The sequence below is a fragment of the Piliocolobus tephrosceles genome, chromosome 9, assembly GCF_002776525.5.
Source record: "Piliocolobus tephrosceles isolate RC106 chromosome 9, ASM277652v3, whole genome shotgun sequence".
In the NCBI taxonomy this organism is placed as follows: Eukaryota; Metazoa; Chordata; class Mammalia; order Primates; family Cercopithecidae; genus Piliocolobus; species Piliocolobus tephrosceles.
In genome coordinates, this window is record NC_045442.1 from 36,750,859 (window position 1) to 36,776,217 (window position 25,359).

Sequence of the window (25,359 nt, forward strand, 5' to 3'; positions counted from 1 at the left end):
TAGCACTAACTTTAAGAGATTTCATCTAGAAAGAATTTATCCCAAAAAATCACTTTTGATTACCATGTGTATTTAGAGTTGGAGTACAATCCAACTCTTACCCATTTTGTGAATTTTTCAAAAAGCACTAAAATCTTAGGAAGTAGAAACCAAGCTTTAGAAACAGTTTTTCACAACAAAATTTATTAGAAGAATAGTGGTTTTGCAAAGTCTAGCATCCAGTGAGAACTACCATACACAACATTACAGCTGGGAATGTTTCTCCAAAATGTCATGGTCAAATTATACAATGGAACCATTAAATCTTACACATGCACGAAAGAACTAGCGCTTTTGACGTACAATGCAGAAAAAAACAAAAAAACAAAAAAGGGGGGGACCACATGGATTAAAATTTTAAGTACTCATCACATACATTAAGACACAGTTTTAGTCCAGTCAAAAATCAGAACTGCATTAAAAAATTTAATGTAGTGCAATCAAACCAAAAAACTTAATTTGTGATCATAAGTGCTCTACTACATAAACATTGATCATAGCGAGGAACAAAAAGTTCAAATCACACAGTACAAAAAAAATCTGTAAATAAATATAAACTACAGTACAAGAGAAATATTAAATTATACAATTCCATCAAACTGTAAACAGTATATTGAAATGAGGTCCATAAGAGTAAAGGGGGTTCCTGTTTTGTTGTATGACACTTGAACTTCTAGAAATCTGAAAGATGCCATTTTCCATATCTCCAAAGACTATGGGTTTTGTATGTGGAGAGAATTTATTTTAGATGTAAGATATCAAATATTAAAGCAGAGGAATAATCTATTTTGTTAACCACAGATAGCACTGCAGAAAACAAAAGTAATTTTAAGAGACAAGTCTTAACGTTAAAGATGCAAAGGACTAAAACACTGGAATTAGAACTTCACATCAGAAAAAACTTGTCACTGAGAACTTCAAGGCTACAAAATACACTGACAAAACTGTCTGCTGATATGCAGACCTAGACCTCTGCTAATTTTTTTTGACATTTTACATACTCATGTTACAACACCAACTTTGGCAGAATCACTACTGATAAACTCAAAGCACTCCTGGCCCAATGGTTCCATCACAGTGGCCAGTGCACAAAATTCTCTAAAGACATTGCATAAACTAGAATGTAGAGGTCAGACACCCAAGGACCAGTGCTTGAATTTAGTAGTAGTTATCGTGAAGAAGCAAGAGCCACATCAAGAAGGAACTGCATCTGTTAACAGCTTACAGAGCAGTTAGGAATGTCTTTTGTTTTAGTTGTGCTGGCTATTAGTGGCATTTAAAAATATATAGTTTAACTGTGTGTGTGTGTGTGTGTTTGTGTGTGTGTAGTGTGCTGGCTATACATTTATGTACTTTAAAAAAAAATACACTGTTAACAGGAACCCCCATATTATCTGCTCAGTAGTAATAACTGAATATATAGAATGCCACTATAAGAGTGTGAGGCACCATGTGCTGGAGAGTTATATGCAGCTTTAAAATCTGTTTGGCTGAGTTATACCTGGATACCTGAACTGAGTTTTTAAAGTTGACATTCATCAGATGTGCTACCAGCACGTTGAAATAAAAGCAAAACAGAAAAATACAAGTCACTGTTAGGTTTAAGAATAGCATCAAAGTACCTGAATTGAGTGAGAAGAGTGTGTAAACTGTCCCTGAGGGTTTTTAAACAGTGTGTACAAGCTGGATTCCTAAGAACATTAGTTTTATTAAACAGTATGGACTGATAAAATACCAATGTCTGACAGCTTTAAGTGGAGGTTATAAAGAATTATATGCAAACACTCCAAATGTATAGTTTATACATTTTTTTTCAAAGCAGCAATAAGCTGCTGTAAAGTATACATCCCACCAGAATAAGCAACATGTGGGAGTCAGATAAAGGTTTCTATCTTAGTCTGGTTTTCTGACAGCACGGCATATCAATATCCAATGACTATTACCATTCCTAGATCAGAATGTAACTAATTTTGACTAGCAATATAGGATTAGACTTTTAATCAAACACTTTGCTATTACATACTAAAATTCCTTAAACTTACTAATGCTGGTAATACTAACCTAGTTAATCATCCCCCCTTGTTTTAGAAATATACCCTTCCACAACTTAAAAACATTAAGATCCATTTTCAGTCCTCTGGTGTAAAAAGCATGTCAGTGAATTAATATTAAAAATTTACAAAGTAAAAAGGCTTGAATTTCAGCCAAAGATTCTAAATACTGCTCATTCCCTGAAGACTTAAAGGGGGAGAGAATCCCTACCCATTTTCCTAGTGATTTATTTTTCTAAAATGGTCTGAAACAAATTTTTATTTTGGGGAATCTTCCCCCTCACCTTCTCTCAAATTCCAAATTCTTAAGCTTGAAATGCTTAATAAGAGAAAATGAGGCAATCACTTGGAATTGCTAGAAAGGTACAAAATGTTATTTATTGTCTTTTTTTAAAATAAGATTTATATAAATGTGATCTGACCCCATATTATGTAGTATGTTTTATATTTCTAAATAATCATCCTAAAACTTACAGTACCTAAGACTCTGAAGATAAATTAAGACTTTAGTGTTGTAACAGAAAAAGTGCTGAATTATCCCTTTTCTAGTACTTTAAACATTTTGGACAAGTGCTTTCCTAGTGACAGTGAAGTTTGCTATATAACCTTCCACCACCAAGCAGGAAAAATAAAAAAAGCCACCTGGATGAAAAAAAAGACTTTTAGGAGTGTAGCACCGGGCATACCAAATAATAGAAGTTGTTTCGCTCATTCTGAGGGGGTAAAAATATTGTAGACTGAAATTCTATTTGGCTATTGACTGTTAAAAATCCCTGCTCTACTGTGTCAGTGTCCTGTGTCCAACTACCCCCAGCCCCCCACCCCTAGTCCCCTTACACACTATCCACTGAGAATCTAATCTCTAAAGAGATTATTTTAAAATTTATGTTGTCAGGACATACCTGAGAAAGGGTGCAATTATGCAGAACAAGGAACCCAAGACTGCACTAATACTGGTTACAGGTTCATAAATTCTTTCCCAAGACAAATCTAAAAAGTTTAAGAGGTATGGATCTTCAAATATGTCTTACTGCTTTAGATTTTTTTGGTATGTGTGTAGGGTCATTTCCAGTGTTGATCATCTTGAGCATGTTCAATGACAGTTCAAGATGGGGTAAAAAAGTTCATTTCCACATTCAAATAATAGAGATTAAATATTATAATAATATTTGCTACATCCAATAAATCTATGATTAACTAAAAGTGCTTGCTTTTTAGCTTTTCTTGATACAGCTCTAAATGAACTGGAAACCGTAAAATTACCCCCCAAACAGCTGCAGAATTAGCTCATGCTCTATTGTCAAATCAACATTAATTAGCCTCAATTCTCATTTTTAAACAATCTAAAAGATTTTTCTATCAAATCAAGATGGCATAACTTCACCATATTATCTTGTGACTCATTTTTAGTATCACAGGGCAGAATTTTTAGCCTCTTCTCAGAAGTCTACATGCTTTTTCCATCCTACTCCACCCTCCCCACCCCAATCTCCTTCCGAACACTTAGGGCTTATAGCTACAGTGTTGTGTTACAGGGCTAACGTCTGCTTCTTTAAAAGGTGACTGCAAGATTATTCAGGAATGAGGATACACAAATAATGTCCTCTATTTTTCTTTCCATCACCATGTTCACAAATGCTATTCAAGTCTCCAGTACAGAATTAAACCAAAATAAACTAAGAAGAAAGAGCCTGGAGTTCTGTCTTCTTTGTACCACAATTATACGTTTTTCCTTTGCAGATTTTGAAAGCAATTCATTTTCTTTAAAAAATTTCTAGATAGCTTAATAGTCTCCTAAATGGGCTGTCCTGCTGAAGCCATCAAGTTTTTAGTAATACTAGCCTGACCAAAGCATTAATGAAGACCAAATTCTAATTAAAGGTAACAAGGAAAACAATCTTTGATATCTTCAAGAAGGCCAAAATTTAACGTATAACTTTCAATATCTCCTATAAAACATAAAGTGGAGCACAATTCTGTCTATTGCCATATTCTATCACCAATGACAGCAACCTGAATACACAGAAAAGACTGGTTAATATGAAAACAACCTCTGGCATTTAATGAAAGAATTATAAAAGCAAAAATACATGGTCTCAAAAGGAAATCTACAAAGATAAAAGCTGTTAAAGAAAATGATGCCGATCTGTCATATAACTGCTACAACTACTCAAAATATTTTCAGCTTCTGACATCGAGCTGACTCAATTTGTTTTATGAAAAGAAATGAATCCATGCTTCACTATTATGGGTCAATGAGATGTAAGAGAATCACAAAGGCTTAGAACCAGGCCTGGCACTGTGTGCTTACTTCGGGGTAGAGGGAGAACAGATAGCTCACTAGCAGCTCAAAGGTTGCTATGTACTGCCTAACGACAGAAGGTAGTTATGATATTGGCGTTAACAGGTAGTTGTTTTTAGTCTAATTTAGAGTTCTCTCCGAAACTTGGGAACTAAACTTCTCATTGTGCCTTTTATAGTTTTTACCATCTGATCCCACATAGCTCATACTATAGCTAAGATAAATGTTGGGGAAAAGAAATGCCAATTGGTTGAGGTAACGGTTTATATAAGATAACCAGAGTTCTAAAAGCACTTCAATATTGTAAAGTAAAAGTGTACCAAATAAAGCTAATACACACTTCACACTTGTTGAGCTTGCTCACCAGAACTGAACAGTAATTAACTTCACATAAGGACCCCTATTATCACACAAAGCCTTACTCATATTCATGATCTGCTGCAGCAAAGGTTTATCAAGCAACATCTAAACTTCAGAACAACAAACTTAATATTAAAAAGTATTATACACAAATATAAATTATTTTTCCTGAAAGAGTGACCTTGTCCTTCATGGTATTTGGGGAACAGAAAAAAGTGTATAGCTCATCACAAACATAATTCAGAGTCACTTATAAGCCCACTGACCAAAGTAATATACTACATTACTATCAAGCTGGATGACCACGCTGTCTCAGAAATGAGAAAGCTAAAGATAAAAATACCAACTAGATATCCTTGCACAGAATTAGTGTTTTTCATTTTATAGTGCCATAGCGTATCTACCCTATAATATCAAGGTTCTCTGAAAATGCAAAAAATTATTTTAAATACATTATTTCCTATCAATAGTTCCAAGAGTGTTATATATTAATAATTTAAGTAATGTTATCTGCCTACTGGAAAATGTGAGGAAAAACAGCTTTCATGACAAAGACAGTTGTGAACTACACTTTCCCATACCATAAAAATGGTCAACTGTTGTTTGGGCCATGCAAAACTCTGATTAGCAGAAATTAAGCGTGCTAAGTAGACCAATCTCTATTACACATTTGTGAGGACATCCCCAAACCAGAATATCTACACTGAAAGTGCCAATACAGAATAGTGGCAAATCAAGAGATAAATCAAATATTAAGGAATCACTGCGGCACCAAGACTGCCAGTCAGCCGTGTGATGAGCCACCTCCGAGAAATACATGGTATAATGGAACTCTGAACACAAAATTTAACATTAAAAGTGCACCTGAATATTACAAACTAACTTTACAAAACCTATAATAAGGTAAAATATATATCTTTCGAAATATTCCAGCAGCTTTTTGTTTTTTTTTTTTTTATTTTTCTTTTTTGAGAGGCTCATGAAATTTAAAAGGGACCACTAGCTAATTTCAACCATGCTTCACAAAACAATAATGGCTATTTTATATTGCAGTTACCAATGTAATGCAATTAGTGCTTTAAAATAATCTACACTCAAAAAAAGAGAGAGAAAGAGAGAGACCTTTGGAGGAAATATGCTTATTCAAAAGCTTCTTGGAAAAGAAAATTTACCTGAATATCAAGTCATGACTGATCTCAAGTGTAATGTTTAAAAGCTTCACAGACATGAATATTACAATCTTCAGGTCTCAGGACTTTTAATCTGAGAAAGTTTAGAGTTTGGTTTGTTTTTTAAATTCACTTTCTAACCAAAACAAATAATAGAAGTACTCAAATTTTCACTATTTACAACTCTCAGCCTACAATCTGAAATGACACAATACAAGTTCTCTTATTTAAACTGCAGCATTAAAGGGTAGGCACACCATTCTTCTGCTGCTCGATTGTCATCCACTGAAACACACATAGAAAATATTTATGTTAGTAAAATGATCACTCCATGTACACTACAATGACAAAATTTACATAACTCAACTCATACATCACTTTAATATAGACTACCACATAGGATTAAACCTCTCTGAACAGTAAACTCTACAAAAGTTGAACTTTTAGGGCCAGATTTTTAATGGGCCTTTAGTGATGCCTTTCTGAGAGGGAATAAAAGCAAGCACAAATTAATTTTCTCAAAGAACCTTTTTGCAGCAATCCTGGGCTACTGAATATCCCAAACATTACACAAAAAGGTACTATGGCTGCAATTAATTGTGTGCTGACAAATTCTTAAGTGTGTAACAAAGGAGGCGTTCCTTCATAAACTTAGTCCTTTGCTTTCAGCAAACTTTCTAAGATTTCCTTCAATTGCAGATGAAAACCATACATTTCATAAGGATTTTTATTGCAACTTCCAGCTAGGTGACAAAATATTGTAGAATCATAAAATGCTACTCAACCCAAACTGTTTTTTCTGTTAAGAAGTCTAGAAATCTAAGGGGAAACAGGCTCAGTTATCCACTGATTAAACTGCTACACAAAATAACCAAATCAAGAGGAACCCATACCCAAGCTATGTCAAGAATGAGCAGTGCATGTATTTTAATAACAGCAATGGTGTGCCTAACCTTTGAACACACAGGTTGCAGAGGGAAAACTTAACCTAATTTAATTAGTTGCTCCAAAGTTTCCAGGCAAAAATTTATGCCTTGGAAATATCTGGACCTCCCCTCAAACTCTTAGTATCCATCTGAAATCAACATCTAACCAATGCTCCAAGTTTAATGTTATTTTAAATACTGAAACTCCAATGTTTGTTTTTGGTTAAGCATTTAGAAGGGCCTGACCACCTTTCTCAGCAGATTAGAATATACAATATATGTGGTGTGGATTTTGTTTTGCACAAATAGTAATTTTAATCTGATCACAATGAAAAATTAAATTCCATGGGCTTTGCTTATTCTTGCAAAAACCGCAGAAAATAAACTTTCCTTACTTTCATTTTAAAAGCCCATCTCAAAAAAAGCTTAAGATATTCTTCAAGGAGTGCTTATACAAACATGATCTCAAAGGTCCTGAACTGTGTGCTAAACAACCATGAATATCAGCTAATTATCAGAAAAAGTCAAGAAGGGGGTATTATGTAGGATGCCAAAAAAAGAGAAAACAATTCTAACCAACAAAATTAAAAAAAAAAAAAAAAAAAAAAGGAAATCTCTCCCACCCTTCTACTAGTATTTGGATCAGTTAAAAAAGGAATTCCAATGAGTTTGACTTCTGATTGAATTATTGTTAGAACTGATATGCATCCTAAATCTTATCAGGTTACCTTGGGGTTGTTTTTTTTTTCTCACTACAAACATGGATCCTTCATTAACGTGGATACTGGGCAGACTACTGAGGCTGTAAAATCTAAGTATCACTTTTGCAATATCATAATTACTTACACACATTTCTTTCCCTATTTCTCCCATCCCCAATAAACAGATCTTGAATATCTTGCTGCAACGATATTCTGTCAGTTAGCACATCAATTCTGTAAAAGGACTGAAGATTACAAAGAAACCTAGTTTGCTAAAATGAGGCATCCTCCATTGTTTTATGTAATGTACCCTGACTGCTCCTGAGTAAATACGGAGCTCGTCCTCCATGAGATAAGGCTATATCCTCACTTGTTGGTGAGACCAAATTCTACCCTTAGAAAATCTCAAATGAAATTACAGCAAAGGTAGTGTTCAAAGTAATTAACTGAAGCATTTCTGAAGGTAGTGTGTGCACATTTTCCACCGCCTTCCCCTCTGGGTGAGCACTAATAGCTTGCTAATTTGTTAAGTAAATTTAATAGTGAGAAGAAAATTACAAAATGTAACTATAAATGACCCAATAATTATGTCAGTGAATAATCAAATTTCTCAAATTCAAAGGTTCATTGTTCTTCTTAGTTTTTTCTTTAGTTTAATCCTTCAATTAGTTGAATCGTAGATGAAAAATGTGAGTAATTTTGTATTATAAGATGGCTTTCCAATTTGCAGTGATAAAGCTCCCAGTATGACAGACGTAGTTTCTAAAAGGGGGCTTTTTTTCCTCTTCTTTTTTAAAAAGTAAAAACAAATATAACTTAAGAAAAAACAAAAAAACAAAACAAAAAAGCATGCAGGCTCTACAGGCAAGGAGTCCACTTCCATGTATCTGTTCTCTGTGAGGTAACTCAATTCTCTTTTGTAGAGAAACATGCAAAAGGCCAAACATATTCCGAGCCATACTGCACATGAAAAATTTAAAATATGCAACATTCAGAATGCACATTTCATCTCTGTACACACAAGTCAATGCAAAATCTGCAAAGAAACAAGTGTCACAGTAAATGAAATTACGTGCAAGCAATGATAGCTGAACAATGATGCAGTAGTGCTCACCCAGTTTGTACAGTAATTGGCACTCTACAGTATTCCTACTCGTTTTTTGATTCATTTGCACTTTGTGCTGCCTCTCCCTGGGGATCTAATTCAATCTTTACAGAAACATCTGGCCCCTCCGACCTCATTAATTTCATCTTTTTCTTTGGAGGGTTTTTCAAAGTGCCCAGCCTCTCCTTTACTTTGTACTCCAGTGTACTGTGGGGAATCCCATAAATACTCTGAGCTTTGGAAACACTCATTTTTCCACTCATAACCACTGAGATTGCTTCCTCCAGTATCTCACTGTTGTACTGTCTGTAACGCCCTCTTTTCTTCCGAGGCTGCTTGGAGCCAGGGTCTCCTTCTTGATCCGATGTGGGATATGGCTGTCCAGAGGTAGACTGCTCAGCATCTGAGCCCCAAGAATCGGGTCCAGCATCTAACATGCTTTTTCTATTTTGTTTTGGAAGAATAGCCCTTAATTTTTTACTAAGCGCGCTCTCCGTTTGTGAACCCATTACCAAAGAGCTATAGCTGTACTGATCACCAGTGCGAGACTCCCAAGAAAGATCCATTCCTCGAACTTGTGGTATCTTTAAATCTACAGGAGATGAATGGCTCACATCCTTTTTTCCATCTTGTTTTGCTTGAAGTGCCATTTTTGGAAAAGCAGAGTTTTCTGCAAGAAAAGGAAGGTCACTGATGTTGCTGAGTGCACCATTTCCCCTGAACTTCATACGGCTGAGGTTGAACTCGTAATGTGGTTTTGCCCAAGAGGCTTCCCTGGATAATATTAAGTGTTGTCCATGATTCTGTAATCCAGATGGCCCAAGGCTGGCAGCTGTGGACAATTGGTTTCTGCTCAGTAGTTCTTCACTAATCTGCAGGGATCGAGCCAGTGGAACTTTGAGTGATGTGGAGTGTCCAAAACCTTCCCTGGTTCCATCCTGTAAGCTTCTTGGAGGTACCCCATCACCACTCCGAAGTCCGTCTGGGCGGTACTGGCTGGGTCTCCCAGGTCGCCTAATTGGATGGAAGGAAACTGATGTGAGCAGGACTTGCACAGGTAGGGAGGGATGGGTGAGGGGACCACTCCTTTATTAGAAGGCCTTGCTTGGGTAACATCACTTTGTGTTTATTTATTTATTTTTCTCTAAAATTAAAAAAAAAATGGTCTCGGCAGTTAGTTTTAAAACTTGTTCACAAAAAAGGAAAAAGGAAAAAGAAAAAAAATCAGGAGCTTTTTGGGCAAAGAAAAATTAAACCTGTCAGCTGGTCTCTGGTTGGGTTCACAAATTTTCGGAGAAAAAGTTTCGCGCAACTGTCTGAAAATAGCATCTTAATTATTAATTACAAAGTAATCATCAGTCTCCATAGATCTACACAGAATTGTGTTGCCAATGTGACGTTACCACTAAACAAGTACAGTAATAAAAGAGTAAGCCAAATTAGTTATTTTAATTCAATATATTCAACATTCATGACAACTAGTTTTAAAACTGAAACCATATACATTACTGGAACCCATAGATAATTGCTCATTTATCCCACAAACAAGTTGATATTCATCATCAAAAATCAAACAATTCCAAATAATATTGCTTATTTTCCTTGGGGGGGAAAATATGTATATATGGCTAACAGCCCCAAAGGAGAAAAAAAAAAAAACTCCCCAACAAACCAAACCGAAAGACCCAATGCATTATAACTTACCACACGTCTTCATTTTAAAACACTACTAGTTGCAGATACATGAGTATCATGATTTTCCATTTGCAATAATCCAAGCTTAAAAGAAATTACTCTTTATTTAACCCTTAAGTTCTACTCAAAGTAATTACTGTCAGAGGGATATAACAAATTTTTAGCAGTTTTCTCTGGCTTAAAAAAAACCTCCCTTCTTGAAATATCAAACACCTATTTTGAAATTTCAAATGGACGGCTTTCAAATAATGTTTAAAAAATCAATTATTTAGACAAAGTTAATTCGTAAGGTTTTGACTTTCACAATAGAGAAAGATTATCAATATTAAGACTGACATGTGGCAAAACACGCCCAAGGGGGTGATTACATTAACTAGGCGTAAAACAGGGCTTCGCAGAAATGATAAACCAGTTATGTTCTACAAAACTGTATGGGGACTACTATCATCAGTAACACAATTAGGATAACACTGAATATTCAACTAAAAGATGGGCAATCCTATTGGTGCATTTTTCTTCCATAAAACCAGTAGAAAACACTTTCCATTCAGAGGGATAAAAAAAGCAACTTCAGCCATATAATACATGAACCTGGTAGCCAAGTTTACAGTGAATCTTAAGCAAAGATGTGTTTATGCAAACTGCACATGGACTTTTACATGTGTCCTTAAATTACACAACTCAAGGTTTTTTTTTTTGGAGACTGGGTATGGCTCTGTCACCCAGGCTTGAGTGCAGTGCTGTGATCATGGCTCACTGCAGCTGTGACCTTCTGGGCTCAAGCAATCCTCCCAACTCAGCCTCCTGAGTAGCTGGGACTACAGGTGCACACCACCACGCCTGGCCAATTTTTGTATTTTTAGTAGAGAATGGGTTTTGCCATGTTGCCCAGGCTGGTCTCGAACTCCTGACCTCAGGTGATCTGCCCACTTCAGCCTCCCAAAGTGTTGGGTTAACAGGCGTGAGCCATGAAGCCTGGCTCAAGTATCTTTTGATATATAAATAGAACCCAAAGATTTGGGAACATGCTGACTTATATCTAGTATAAACCATAGTGAAAAGAAAGGGTTAAGAAAAAGATTAGTAAACTATGCATAATGGATTAAATTAATACTTTCTGGAAATGAAAAGTTTTGGAATTTTAGAGAAAGGGAGATTTTAGAAGTCTGTAAAGGAATTCTTCTATTTGAAGGTAGTTAACAGTAAGTTGGAAAAGGTTAGTCCACTTAGCATCCACTTGTTCCTTTAATATCTAAGTAACTTTCTCACACTGATAATTTGAAAGTTAAGTAAGACTAAGTATTAACTAATTTAAACTTACCAAGTTATTTTTCATATCTAGATAAAGTTTATTTTTTGTCACACAGTTTTATAGAAATGCTTTTTCAACATGGTATCTGAATGTCTTTATTAATATCTGACTTTTCTAGTTGGTTATTAGATACACACAGGCAGAAGACAGTTCTTATACTATAAAATCAGGGAGTCAGAGAATCTACTTTAGTCTCCTAAGAGTTATCAAAACTGAGCAAGTAATAATGTCTTGGTAGCCTAAGATGGTTATGCATCAACATCTACAATCAGTCTTTCAGAAAACTACATTTTCTGAACTGCCAGAGTTAAAGTACAGTTTAAATCAACCACCAAAACCAAACCCAAAAGAAACAAACAAAAATGAACACACATACACACAAATCCCACTAGAGATACCAAGTATTGGAGCTCAATTTTCATTAAACAGCTTCAGCACACATAACACTGTCTTTACATCTAAACTTTAGAATTATTTAACTTGAGTTTCACACTCCAAAACATGCCACAACAAAAAGTCTAAAGAAATAATTGCCATACTCATGGTTATTTACTATTTGTACTAAACTGACAAAAACTCATCTGTACTAGCCAATTTTACTTTGCACAGATTGCATTTTTACTTGATCTATGGTCCATATTTATAAATGACTTACTTAGAAGGGTTATTTTTTAAAATGTAAAAGGGAGACTGGCATCAACCTTTGATGAATTATCTATATGAAACTGTGTAAGGCTACAAATATTCTCCCTTACCCGTTCCCTTGAGTACTGGAGCAGCCTGGAGAGTGGCTCAGGGAAGTGCTGCCAGCACATGGACTTTTCTTAGTGGACAGATCAAGTACACCGTCTGCAGAGACACAAAGAAACACCTGAGGATATTAAAAGCTAGGAGCAAATGTAAACTGAATAGGCTAAAAATGAAAAAGCAGTAAGTAGGCTTATTCAACTAAGCAGATACGCTAGTCATATATTTGAGTTACAAGATCAATTCAATCCTGAAGCAACATAAATTTAGCAAGGCATGTTATACTTAATATCCTCAAGTGCTAAATATATTATTAATGGGGCAAAAAGAAAAGGTAAAACATATTACTGAAGATGTTAAGATATAGTGAAATACTAGAAATAGCAGTTTACATAGCATGAGGTCCGCTGTTACCAGAATTTTTAAGACTCCATTTTCTAAATTTTCCTTGATCAAAGCATACAAGTTTTTAATGTCCCACAGCGGCATACAAACTATAGAACCAAATCCCTCAAGAGCTAAATCTACCTGAAACTCCAAAAGTACATACAAGTTGGATATAGAAATTTTTAAGTAAGATATAAAAATTGTTTTTAAATGTAAGTTTTTGTCATTAAAGCACATGTATATACTAAACAAGATGGTCTGTAAGATGAATCAGTTAATGATTTGCGTGTGTCCTAATAGTTTTCTAGACCACTATAAAAAATGTATACTTGTATTCAATCTTTTTTTCTTTTCTTTTTTTTGAGACGGAGTCTCGCTCTGTCGCCCAGGCTGGAGTGCAGTCGTGCGATCTCTGCTCACTGCAAGCTCCGCCTCCTGGGTTCACGCCATTCTCTCGCCTCAGCCTCCCGAGTAGCTGGGACTACAGGCGTCCGCCACCACGCCCGGCTAATTTTTTGTATTTTCAGTAGAGACAGGGTTTCACCATGTTAGCCAGGATGGTCTCGATCTCCTGACCTGGTGATCCACCCACCTTGGCCTCCCAAAGTGCTGGGATTACAGGCGTGAGCCACCGCGCCCGGCCTGTATTCAGTCTTTTAAAAAAATTTGCAGAGATTCAAAATTCAATTGCTGGATTTTATGAATGCAAGAATTTTTCAATTAAGAAGACATTAAAAATTAGTGAAGAAAGCTGAAAGAAAGAAGAATGAAACTGTTTTGATATTGATGAGAGCCTGGAAGTACAACCATTTTTTACTGCAACTAGACCAAATCGCAAATTCATGTTATTAATACATAAAATTAGAAGATTTTCTTTTCCCTCAAAGTCATTTTTCTCCTTATTGAAATACCTGGAAAAGAAATCTTTTAAAGCTACCACTCTGACCGAAATTAACAGAACAAGATAATACACAATGTCTTTGACTTTCAGTTGGCCAGCAGAGGGGTCTTACAATCTAGTTACATTAAAAATTACCCCAGGGTAGAAGCTACTTACAAATTGTATCAGAGGACATTTTATTTCAGGCTGTTAGAAATAAACAGGCAACTGAGTTTGTAAACAAAAAATCACTACACTCATAAGTAAGAGTTTCATCCTTTAGAGTCACTAATATTTCTAAAAATATAATTATAAGCTTATAGAACCAATTATCCTATTAGACATCTAACCCAATTATACATCTAAGAAGCAAATGTACTGCTTACAACATTTCCAACCAAAGACACTATTATTTAAAGACAAGTCAAATAGTCAATTTGTCTAATCAAACAGGCAATATATTTTAAGTCTACCACTAAAAATATTGTGCTTTTTAGTTGAAAACACATTCATTAAGGAAATATAATTTAAAATTTTTTTACTTCATTTGAAGTCTACATACTATAATGCTATCATGTAGTTCAAATTCCTCTTTGTAAGAGCATGCTGTCAATACAATGTATTATCTCTTAAGTGTAACAGTAGTTATAACCAGTTAAATTAGACTAAGTGGTATCATTTTATGCTAACCTCCATTAATAGTTTAAATATAATTCTATGTTGTCATTCTCCTAAATAAACCTGAAGCTTCTGACGTAATATTTAGAGTGAAGAGATCTTTAATGAAAACTACCAATTTGTGGAAATGAAAACAGTCATCAATAAAAAAGATACAACTTTGTAAATACGGTAACCAAAGGTCCATGAGAAATGTGAACAAGTAGAAGTCTCCTGTCAATAAATCTCTCAGAACTCACATATTTTGTTTGCTGTTCACCACACAGGAAAAGGATAAAAGCAAAGGAAAACTACTCAAAATTTATTTCAAAGAGGTTAAGAATTAAATGTATTTTCCAAAATAAGCATGTATTTCTCATCAATAAATCCACATAATCTCATAACCTTTCTGTATACTGAAGATTTCTATGACAATAAAATCTCATTAGTACAGACATCACCAATTTACAACTTGTAGTGGTTCAAACAGTGGCTGAGTTGAAATGCTTGCTTCAATTTTTGTGAAATTAAAGGTAAAATGAGATCACAAAGCAACAGGAATACCTACTGAAGAAAATAAACTTCAGAGACTCAAGAAACATTTGTTAAACAAAACTGATAACCTCTTAACTTCATCACTTAATTAGTGTCCTCATCAACAAATTCCCTTTTGGAAATACTTTCAAGTTAGTCAGTGGATATGTGTGTTTATGTATGTGTTTCTGTATTTATAAAACATTGAATATATTTAACAACCTAAAGTATGTTTTGCTGCTTTCTCTATTTGTAACCCTAGTAGTTTCTTTTTCAAAATTCAAATACGTGTTTTTCCTTATGATCTCATTTGCAGAGCATATAACTTATACTTACAAATAGAGGCATATTTCTCAGGTGCTAGTCCTAGAAAATTTATAGTTAAGAGGAAAACTTACTTTTTCATAGGAGTTTAAAAAACATAAAAATACTATGGAAAATATAAAATGCTTATATAAATATCAAGCAAATGAAAGATTAGTGACAACTGTTAACCACCTGACTTTCCTGAGTGGTACATCAATCATGACCACGAACTGCTGACAGGTAAGGCTGTAACAACTTTAGCTGTACTTCTCCATCACTGCATAATAAGAAATAATTTAAAAATCACATTAGTTTTTATGCTATTATTGCTGCTGATGCTCTACTTGCCGATGCTTTTTTTTTTCTCCCCAAATTAAAGTATTCTGATAAGATAGAGGAGACCTTGACACCAAACCATACCTTGTTCGCTAGGTTCTGACTGAGACTTTCTGACAGTAAGGTCCAGAGGTGAGTCTTGGTCAGCCATGAGAAGTTTGCTGAGCACAGGGTTCTGAGTAGTTGCAGCCGTGGGAGAGGTGGTGACTGGAGATGCTTTCGGCAGGCTTTGGTTCTTTGTGCTATTGGGCTGGCTGGGGTCCTGAGTAGAGCTATTTTTTGAGGTATATTCAGCAGCAAATTGTTGGATCATTCGCTGCATGATCTCACGGGCCACTAGGGGAATATTGGGGTCGGAGACCCAGGGACTGTCTGTAAATAAAGATTTATTTACTTTTAAAGTGGGACAATGTACTAAAAAAAAAAAAAACAGCTTTCAAGTAAACATAAAATTTCATTTTATTTTTCTTAAAATGCAGTTATCTTAAAAACAGTATCTCCCCTTTGACTTATATTTTCTAAGCTTTTGAGTTGTCGATTTTTAAAAATAAAATTTTCATTAAAATAATTCTAAACATTTTCCCCCATATAATAATTGAACATTATGAAATTAAATAAAGGGATAATAACTAGAATATCTTCTGGGCAAGAATCACTTACCTGACACAGAAATCCCAAAACCCTTCTCTTAGGAAATAATTACTCTCATGTTAACATACCTATAGGTCACATCAGGTCTCCCTAGATTTTTTCCTCAGTCACCTTCTCCTAAATATTTGAAGAATGCATTACTGAGTTCATGAGTGCTGAATTTACTTTATATTAAAGACAGAAGGCATACCAAGATTATAAAAGGAGATACTTAATTTTCAGATCCATTGTAGGCTAGGGCAATCATTCTCACACTTTAATGTTCATCAGAATCACCTTGATGGCTTGCAAAAACAGATTGTTGGGCTCTCTCCCCAGAGTTTCTGATTCAGTAGTTCTAGGGTGGGCTCAAGAACTGGCATTCTAACAAGTTCTTAGATGCTGCTGGTCTGGGGACCACAATTTCAGAACCTCTGGGCTAGGTGTTTAAATGCCAAATCTCAAAAACCTAAGAAAAACCACATATTTTCCAAGGGTACTTTAAATAAACTCTGTCAACTAGTAAAACAATAGGGAAATAATGAAATAAACATCTAAATTATCAATTTCTAGTCAGTGTTAAGTTTAGACCATAAGAACTCATTAACTCAAAAAACTTTCAGCACTGAAAGAGACTTTGAAGGGCAAAAGAAGTTAAGATGAAAGGGAAAATGACTTGTATAAATATATTATCATCATGCCTTATAATTACCACACTATAATAGTCAATCAGGAAGACTAAGCTGCTCAAGAGCTGAGACTGTGTGTGTTTACCTCTGTGTACCTCTAAATACCTAATCTTGCCTGATCTAAAGTGTGTATTCAATTTAGCTGAATACTAAACAGGTCAATCAAATCAATCAGCATGAAATAGCCCTTTTAAAAAAAATAAAATGAAGAAAATGTGTTTGTTTACCTCTGTGTACCTCTATATACATAATCTTGCCTGGTCTAAAGTGTGTATTCAATTTAGCTGAATACTAAATAGGTCAATCAACATGAAACAGTCCTTTAAAAAAAAAAAAAAAAAGGGAAATGTGATCCAAAGAGTAGGTGGCCACTACAAATTTATATAGGTGATTAGTGATAGACCCTCGATTAAAACTCTTCCCCTGGTCTTACTGTTTTACCTGTGACCTTTGCTTCCCACCACACTTTTCAGGCTTTCCAAGACATTTCTCAGGAAACCAAGGTTTCTTTAGTCTTTCAAAGATTAGCTATAGAACGCAAATAACTTTACGCACAGTATTTTGGAGCCGTAAGGAACTTAAGAGTTTAATTTATATTTATAAAGTTAAAGAAAAGCTGACTCTAATTACTAACTAAAATCTAAAATCTCCATAATAAACAACAAACAAACAAATACATCATCAAAACCTCACAGGACTCCCAAGAACAGGCTTTTTTTTTCCCCCTGAAGGATGATACTCAATACCAGAAGATGTTCACAAAGTTATGCTATTTATTTCATCTTCTGGGGTTTAGTGAGGCTCACTCTACTAGTAATAATGTTTCTGTCATACTAAGCAGTGTTTATAACTCGAACTTTCCTCTCCATAAATAGAGACTATAAGTATTTCCGGTGGTTTAAAAATAAAGTTATGGAACCAGGTAAGGTTCAGAAGTTGCTACAGTTACTGAAAATGGTTCCTCAGTGTTTTAATAAACATTTTATCCATACCCTGCTTTTTAAATATCTCCATCCACTGAATTTTCTTAATAGTCATTTAACTTTCCAGTTAAGACCCATTTTTCTCCCTACATAAATCTCCATATGAACTATTGTATAAATTTCAAGTTTTAGTACATTAGTTTACCTTTTCAACCCTGAATAGTTGGAGAACATGTAATACATAAAGGAAATTTCCATACAAAAAGTAAAATAAAATTTATGAATGTATGAGATGCCTCTGTGTTTAAGTAGTATTAATAAAGAGCTCTGTGAAGAGTCAAAGATATTAGGACAAGGACCACAGACCACTATCTTTGAGCACTCAATGTCTGCAGAATCTTGTCTCTTTATTGAATGAAAACAGTCATGAGACAAGACAGTGTTTATGAATTACATCTCTGCCATTTGAATTTCTCTATCTTGTGAAAATTTATTGAACAAATTTCATTCTTTGACATACTTAAAATACACATCTACAAACATATCCACACCCAGGGGAACACAGCACAACTGAGTCAAATAAAAGCAACAAATCAGATCAAAAATAAAACTGCAGAAAAACATGTTACATCACAGTATATCTTAAAAGGCAGATCTAACCTTTTTAATACAAGTGACAAAGCAAGCTGAAAAGAAATGTCATTATGACATTTGTAGAAGGTTTACTGTTCTTAAAATGAAATTATGGATTCCATATCATAAAAGCCTACTTTTATTCCATCTCTGATTCTACTTAACTATACATAATCTTTACACAAATTATTTAAAACATAGAATTTACAATACTTTGAAGCAAGGGACCAAATCTAAGCATCTGAATTATTTATTAAAACAAAAGATTCTCTTCAGATTAAAATGTCCATCATATCCCTGGATACTAAACATTTTCGGTATTAATTTAAAGAGTACTAATGGCTATCTTGGAGATGGTTACAAGAGAATTATATCTAAAAATATCAATATTAATACATAAAGGGGAAGAAAATGTCCAAATTCCAAAGCAAGAGTTCTTTCTCTGGGTATCACATGCCTGTACTTAAACAAATAAACTCAACTTACAATTTCAGAGCATTCCCATCTCTTGAAATCTATCCTGAGACTGATTCTGAGGTAAGAATTCCTCCCCAAAGGTTATAACCCAAAAGCTTAATTTCTTAAAAAAACTTTATAAAAACTTTAAAGTTATTCCTCTAAGACAAAGGGATGGGACTAGTAGAAAAGTGCGACAGAACTTTTCTGTACGAGTCTTATGATTGACCTTATTAATGTCCCCTAAGCAAAGAGTGGATGAAAAGTGGTTCCTCCACGTAAATTAGGGAGAGGAAGTCCTCTTTTCAGATAATGAAGCTTGCTATAACACCACATCAGATCAATGACTCTGTGTACATCCTTCAGGAGAGGAGCTGCAAAGACATTTTATGTGGCAAGCAAACTGATAGAACTGCTCTACCAGTTGTTGATACTTAAATTTGCTTGTAACAATCAAATGTTCATAAAACTAAAACAACAATTATTTTGAACATAATTTTGGAATTCTGAGCAGTGTGCAGGAATAATAAGACATAGGAGACTGAGCTGCGAGATTTAGGTCAGGAGATGCTAGTGGGTGTTTAAAGAGAGTTAAGGATGTACTGAACGATTTAATTCTGCCTAGAGTTCTCATGGAAGAAAATGGGGAAAAAAGTGCCACAGACAATAATCTCTGCATTTCTTAATTTTATATGACACTACACTTCACACCACCTTTTGGAAATACTGATCACATTAAGCAGAAGCCCAGCTAGTGTCCAACTGTAAAGAAACCCAACAGAACCAGCACTTATGAGACTTTTAACCAATGTCAAAGGGAAGGAGGGAATTTCCAGAGGAATGAGAGGTGTAAACTAGAACATATGAAGAATTATTAAAGAAAATGGAATCACTGAGTCTGCTGAAGATTAAATAAGAATATTTAAGATTATCAAGAGTTTGTATGAAACTTTCAGAACCCATTATAGTAACCACCATCTTGGAAATGGAGGAAAAGTATAACTAAGAAGTATAAATCCATTTAGAATTTCCTAAAAGTAAAGACTGTTCACTAGAAGGGAATATGAAGGGAACTTTCCTGAAGGTTCTGGCTGATGGCAATTATGCATTGTGAATAGAGAATGAATCTGAATGCCTCTATGAAGGACTTATAAGCCTCAAGACTCCATGACTGAAGAACTTTTCTGTATTTCAAAAGAAATGTAAAACATGCCTACAAAAGTTTCAAGGATAAAGATAAATTTTAAAAATGCAAGAGGTTGAGCTATTAAATGCCACCTCAAATACAGTGGGAAAAGTTTTACTACATAATAATAATTTCCCTAATATAGAAAATGTTAGTGAAACAAGACTGTATCAAGGAAAAAAAAGCTTACAAATCTAATTTTATGATATAACTACATTTTCTCTCCAAATGAAATTTCAGGTTGGAATCACTAAAAGAAAAAAAAAAATCACAGTTGGTTTTAGTTATTGGTGATTAAAACAGTAACTGTCTCTATAAGTTGTCTAACAAAATATAGTACTCCTGAAAGCTTAACATTTTTAGAATTTCGTAATAATTTTCTAAACTATTAACTCACCATCACATCAGAACCTAAATGTGGTGACAGGGTTTACCTTAACCCTAATTCCAATTTGAACTTGACCCAAGGGATATAGAACAATGTAATATTATATCATCAATAAAGAAAAATGTTTTTAAGAAGAACTTTAAAAATGACATTGAAATTAAGGAGATTAATAATACAAGACAAGCAGATGCTAAATATCATCTTCACTGAAACCAACCTTTTCTATAAAAGACTGCATTGAGGAATTCTTCTGCTTGTCTCTCGAATCGAATGATTTTTGCTTGCTCTTGTTTAAGCAGAGCTTCTTGCCCACCTCCCGAAGCTGGTTCATCCAGACCGACTAAGTGTCCCTGCAAAAATACTTGGTGAAATAGTTGCACAAAAGTCTTTCCCCATTCAATATCAAAAGCATAGATACGAAATCAAAGACAAAGTTAGTAGCAAATAAGGCAAATTAATTTGATGCAATTAAAATATTTTAAAACTTCAGTATAAATTTCATGAAAAAGTATAAAAGCAAAATAAATGTAAACATATTCTTTAGTTGGATTTTATCCACTTTTTTTTGACTATGAGTTTTGTTCAAAACTTAGTCTAATTAAACTTTAACTGCCAGACGGATAATTTCCTTGAAAGCACTCTATTATACTACAGTTATCTTTCACAGGCAACTCAATTCAGACAGAATGTTTTCAATTTACAAGAAAAAAAAAAAAATTTAAATTCCAAATCTCATTTGAGGATCCTAGTATGAGATCTGTGTTTCACCAGATACAAAACACAAACACTTTTAAAAGGCCATTAGGAAGAAAAACTCAGAATACATCTCAATTCACTACTCTGTCTTTAGATTACTTTTTAAAAACTGTGGTTCTCAAACCTTTAATGGGTTGTAAAATAGATTAACTGGTCATAAGCAGCACTAGCAAAATGAACTGAAAACTAGAATGCACTGCATGTTCTGAGTGTAAGCACTGCATTGTCTTTTGTTACAGTATATCTATGTTTGAACAGCTTTGAAATATAAACAGTGAATCCGAATGGGCGTGGTGGCTCATGCCTGTAATCCCAGCACTTAGGGAGGCTGAGGCAGGCGGATCACTTGAGGTGAGGAGTTCGAGACCAGCCTGGCCAACATGGTGAAACCCAGTCTCTACTAAAAATACAAAAATTAGCTGGGCATGGTGGCACATGCCTGTAATGCCAACTACTCAGGAGGCTGAGGCCTGAGAATCACTTGAACCTGGGAGGTGGAGGTTGCACTTGAGATTATGCTACTGCACTCCAGCCTGGGTGACAGAGCAAGACTTTGTCTCAAAAAAAAAAAAAAAAAAAAAAAGTAGATCAGAAAGTTTCTCTGACCAAAAAGTTCCAATACGCTGTACTATAATCATCCCTGAGATTCCCAGCCTCTAATCCCAGACTGCAGGAGCACTCGACCAAGTTGACAATACTTTGCACCTACCTCCACTCTTGTATCTTACAATAACAGAAAATAAAAGTATTTTTAAAAAGCTAAGCGCAGGACGGGCACGGTGGCTCAAGCCTGTAATCCCAGCACTTTGGGAGGCCGAGACGGGTGGATCACGAGGTCAGGAGATCGAGACCATCCTGGCTAACACGGTGAAATCCCGTCCCTACTAAAAAATACAAAAAACTAGCTGGGCAAGGTGGCGGGCGCCTGTAGTCCCAGCTACTCGGGAGGCTGAGGCAGGAGAATGGCGTAAATCCGGGAGGCAGAGCTTGCAGTGAGCTGAGATCCAGCCACTGCACTCCAGCCTGGGCGACAGAGCGAGACTCCGTCTCAAAAAAAAAAAAAAGCTAAGTGCATTTTTAAGTGTTCTTTCAGTTCTAGTGCATATAATTTATTTGAAATCACTTTAATGTATGAATTAATGTCTTTATTTCCATATCTAACTGCTCTAAATAAGAAAATGGGACATATCTTGGCACAATGAAAAGGAATTAAACAACACACTGAAGACATGTTATAATGCACAAATGATTCCCTCAAAAATTTAAAAAATACCCACTGATATTTGCAACTGGCTTTCTATAATTTCTCATCCTAGGATTTATATTAAAAGCACAACCAAAATATGTATTTAGCATGGATTATATATTGTAGAAAGCTTAATATGAAGCACTGGCACAGTCACACTAAAATAATGATCCTTAAACACTGTTATATAAGGCACAGTAAGTTTGCTATATAATGTATTAAAAAATTTAAATGAAATATTTTAAGTCTTATAAATAATGAGAACCTTTATTATAGTTGTATTTGCCAACATTCTCTTTTATAAATTTCTCTATCACATTAACTATTTTGAGGAAGACTGAACCATTTTCCTAAGCAGCTACATCATTTATATTTCCAAAAACAATGTATAAGGGTTCTGACTTCTCCACATACTTATGAACACTTATCTTTTTTATTACACCCATTTTAGTAGATGAGAAGTGGTACATCTCATGGTTTAAGGTTTGTATTTTCCTAATTGACTAATGATGTTGAGCATCTTTTCATGTACTTATTGGCACATTATACCTTCTTTGGAAAAAAAGTCCATTTAGATCATTGATTTTTTTTTTTTTTTGAGACGGAGTCTCACTCTGTTGCCTAGGCTGGAGCACAGTGGTGTGATCTTGGCTCACTGCAACCTCCACCTCCCGGGTTTAAACGATTCTCCTGCCTCAGCCTCCCAAGCTGCTGAGACTATAGGCACGTGCCATCATGCCTGGCTAATTTTTTGTATTTTTAGTAGTGATGGGGTTTCACCATGTTGGCCAGGATGGTCTCCATCTCTTGACCTCGTGATCCACCTGCCTCGGCCTCCCAAAGTGCTGGGATTACAGGTGTGAGCCACCGCGCCCGGCCAAGATCCTTGCTCATTTTTTATTGAGTCATTTACCATTTTATTGTTGCACTGTAAGAATTCTTGATATATTCTGAAACAAGTCCATTATTAGATACATGATTTGCAAATATTTTCTCCCATTCTTTGAGTTTTATTACTTGATAGTACTGACGGTATTGTTAGTAGCATGAAAGCTTTAATTTTAATGAATTCCAATCTATATATTTTTCATCACTTGTGCTTTTGATGTTATACCTAAAAAACTTAGCCATGAAGATTTAACCCTATGCTTTCTTCTAAGAATTTTATAGTTTTAGGGCTTACTTTTAGGCCTATAATACATGTCAAGTTAATTTCGTGTATGGCATAAGGAAGGGGTCCAACCTCATTCTCTTGCATGTGGATACTCACTTGGTTCCAGCACCTTTGGGTGAAAAAACAATTCTTTCCCCCAAAGAACTGTTTTAGGGCCAGGCGCGGTGGCTCAAGCCTGTAATCCCAGCACTTTGGGAGGCCGAGACGGGCGGATCACGAGGTCAGGAGATCGAGACCATCCTGGCTAACACGGTGAAACCCTGTCTCTACTAAAAAAATACAAAAAACTAGCCGGGCGAGGTGGCGGGCTCCTGTAGTCCCGGCTACTCGGGAGGCTGAGGCAGGAGAATGGTGTAAACCCGGGAGGCGGAGCTTGCAGTGACCTGAGATCCGGCCACTGCACTCCAGCCTGGGCGACAGAGCGAGACTCCGTCTCAAAAAAAAAAAAAAAAAAAGAACTGTTTTAGAACTCTTGTCAAAAGTCACTGGCCATACATTTTACCTCTGGACACTCGATTCTATTCCACTATTTATATATCTATCCTCAAGCCAGCATCACATTAAGCTGCCCAAGGTAGTTTTATAGTAAGTTTTGAAACTGGTAAAGTGTAAATCCTCCCAATTTGTTCTTCTTTTACAAGATTGTTTAGACTATTTGAAGTCTCTTAAATTTTCATATGAATTTTAGGACCAGCTTGTGAATCTCTGCAAATAAGTCAGTTGGGATTTTGGTAGAAAATGCACTGAATCCGCATATCAATTTGGGAAGTAATACCATGGTAACAATTAGTCTTCTGATCCATGAACATGTCTTTCCATGTACTTTCAGCAATATTTTGTAATTTACAACATATAAGTCTTATACTTCTTTTATATTTATCCTTAAGTGTTGTATTTTTTGATGCTACTGTAAATAGAATTGTTTTCAAACTTTCACGTTCATATTGTTCACTGCTAGTGTATAGCAATACAATTATGTTTTTTTTTTTTTTTAAATGATGTGGTATTCTGAACCTTGCTGAAGTTGTTAAACTCTAATAGTGTTTTGTAGATTTCTTGGGATTTTTCTATATACATCATCATGCCATCTATAAACCAAGACAGTTTTACCTCTTCTTTTGCAATTTGAACGACTTTGGTTTCTTTTTATTGCCTAATTTCCCTGGCTAGAACCTCATGTACAACGGTGGATGTACATGGTGAGAGTGGACATCCTGCCTTGTTCCTGATTTTGGGGGAAGCTGTTCCATCTTTTAGTTGGGTGCTTCTGTAGTTCAGGTTGAGAAAGTTCCCTTCTATTCCTAGTTTGTTGGGTTTGTTTGTTTTTACATCAAGAAAAAGTGCTGGATTTGGCCAAATGCCATCCTGGAGGGTGTCTACAGAAATGATCATGTGGTCTGTGTCACTTACTGTATTAATACATTGTATTACAGTAATAGACATAAGAGTGTTAAACCAGCCAGGTACAGTGGCTCATGCCTGTAATTCCAGCTCTTTGGAAGGCTGAGGCCGGAGGATCACCTGAGCCCAGGAGTTCAAGACCAGCCTGAGCAACACAGAGAGACCCCCGTCTCTACAAATCAGTTAAAAAATTATTAACAGCTGGGCATGGTGGTGCACACCTGTAGTCCCAGCTACTTGGGGGCTGAGGCAGGAGTATTTCCTGAGCCTGGGAGGTCAAGGCTGCAGTGAGCCGTGATTGTACCACTGTGCTCCAGCCTGGACGACAGGGCGAGACAAAATAAATAAATAAATAAATAAATAAATAAAT

The 25,359-nt window shown here is 35.3% G+C and overlaps 1 protein-coding gene across 18 annotated transcripts in view; it reads right to left on the reverse strand.

Moving 5' to 3' along the window:
- LCOR (ligand dependent nuclear receptor corepressor) overlaps nucleotides 1–25,359 on the reverse strand; it is a 162,163-nt gene that overhangs the window by 30,444 nt on the left and 106,360 nt on the right. For 10 of the 18 annotated variants that reach the window (XM_023206285.3, XM_023206288.3, XM_023206286.2 and 7 more), the window contains 3 exons: nucleotides 20,630–20,762; nucleotides 15,592–15,879; nucleotides 12,416–12,509 (listed from right to left, as the gene is read on the reverse strand). In XM_023206285.3, coding sequence (XP_023062053.1) covers nucleotides 12,416–12,509; nucleotides 15,592–15,879; nucleotides 20,630–20,762 — 515 coding nt within the window. Of the gene's footprint in view, nucleotides 1–161; nucleotides 9,668–12,415; nucleotides 12,510–15,591; nucleotides 15,880–20,629; nucleotides 20,774–25,359 lie in introns of those variants that run through there. The other 8 variants (XM_023206291.2, XM_026446560.1, XM_023206292.3 and 5 more) reach the window with 4 other exon arrangements.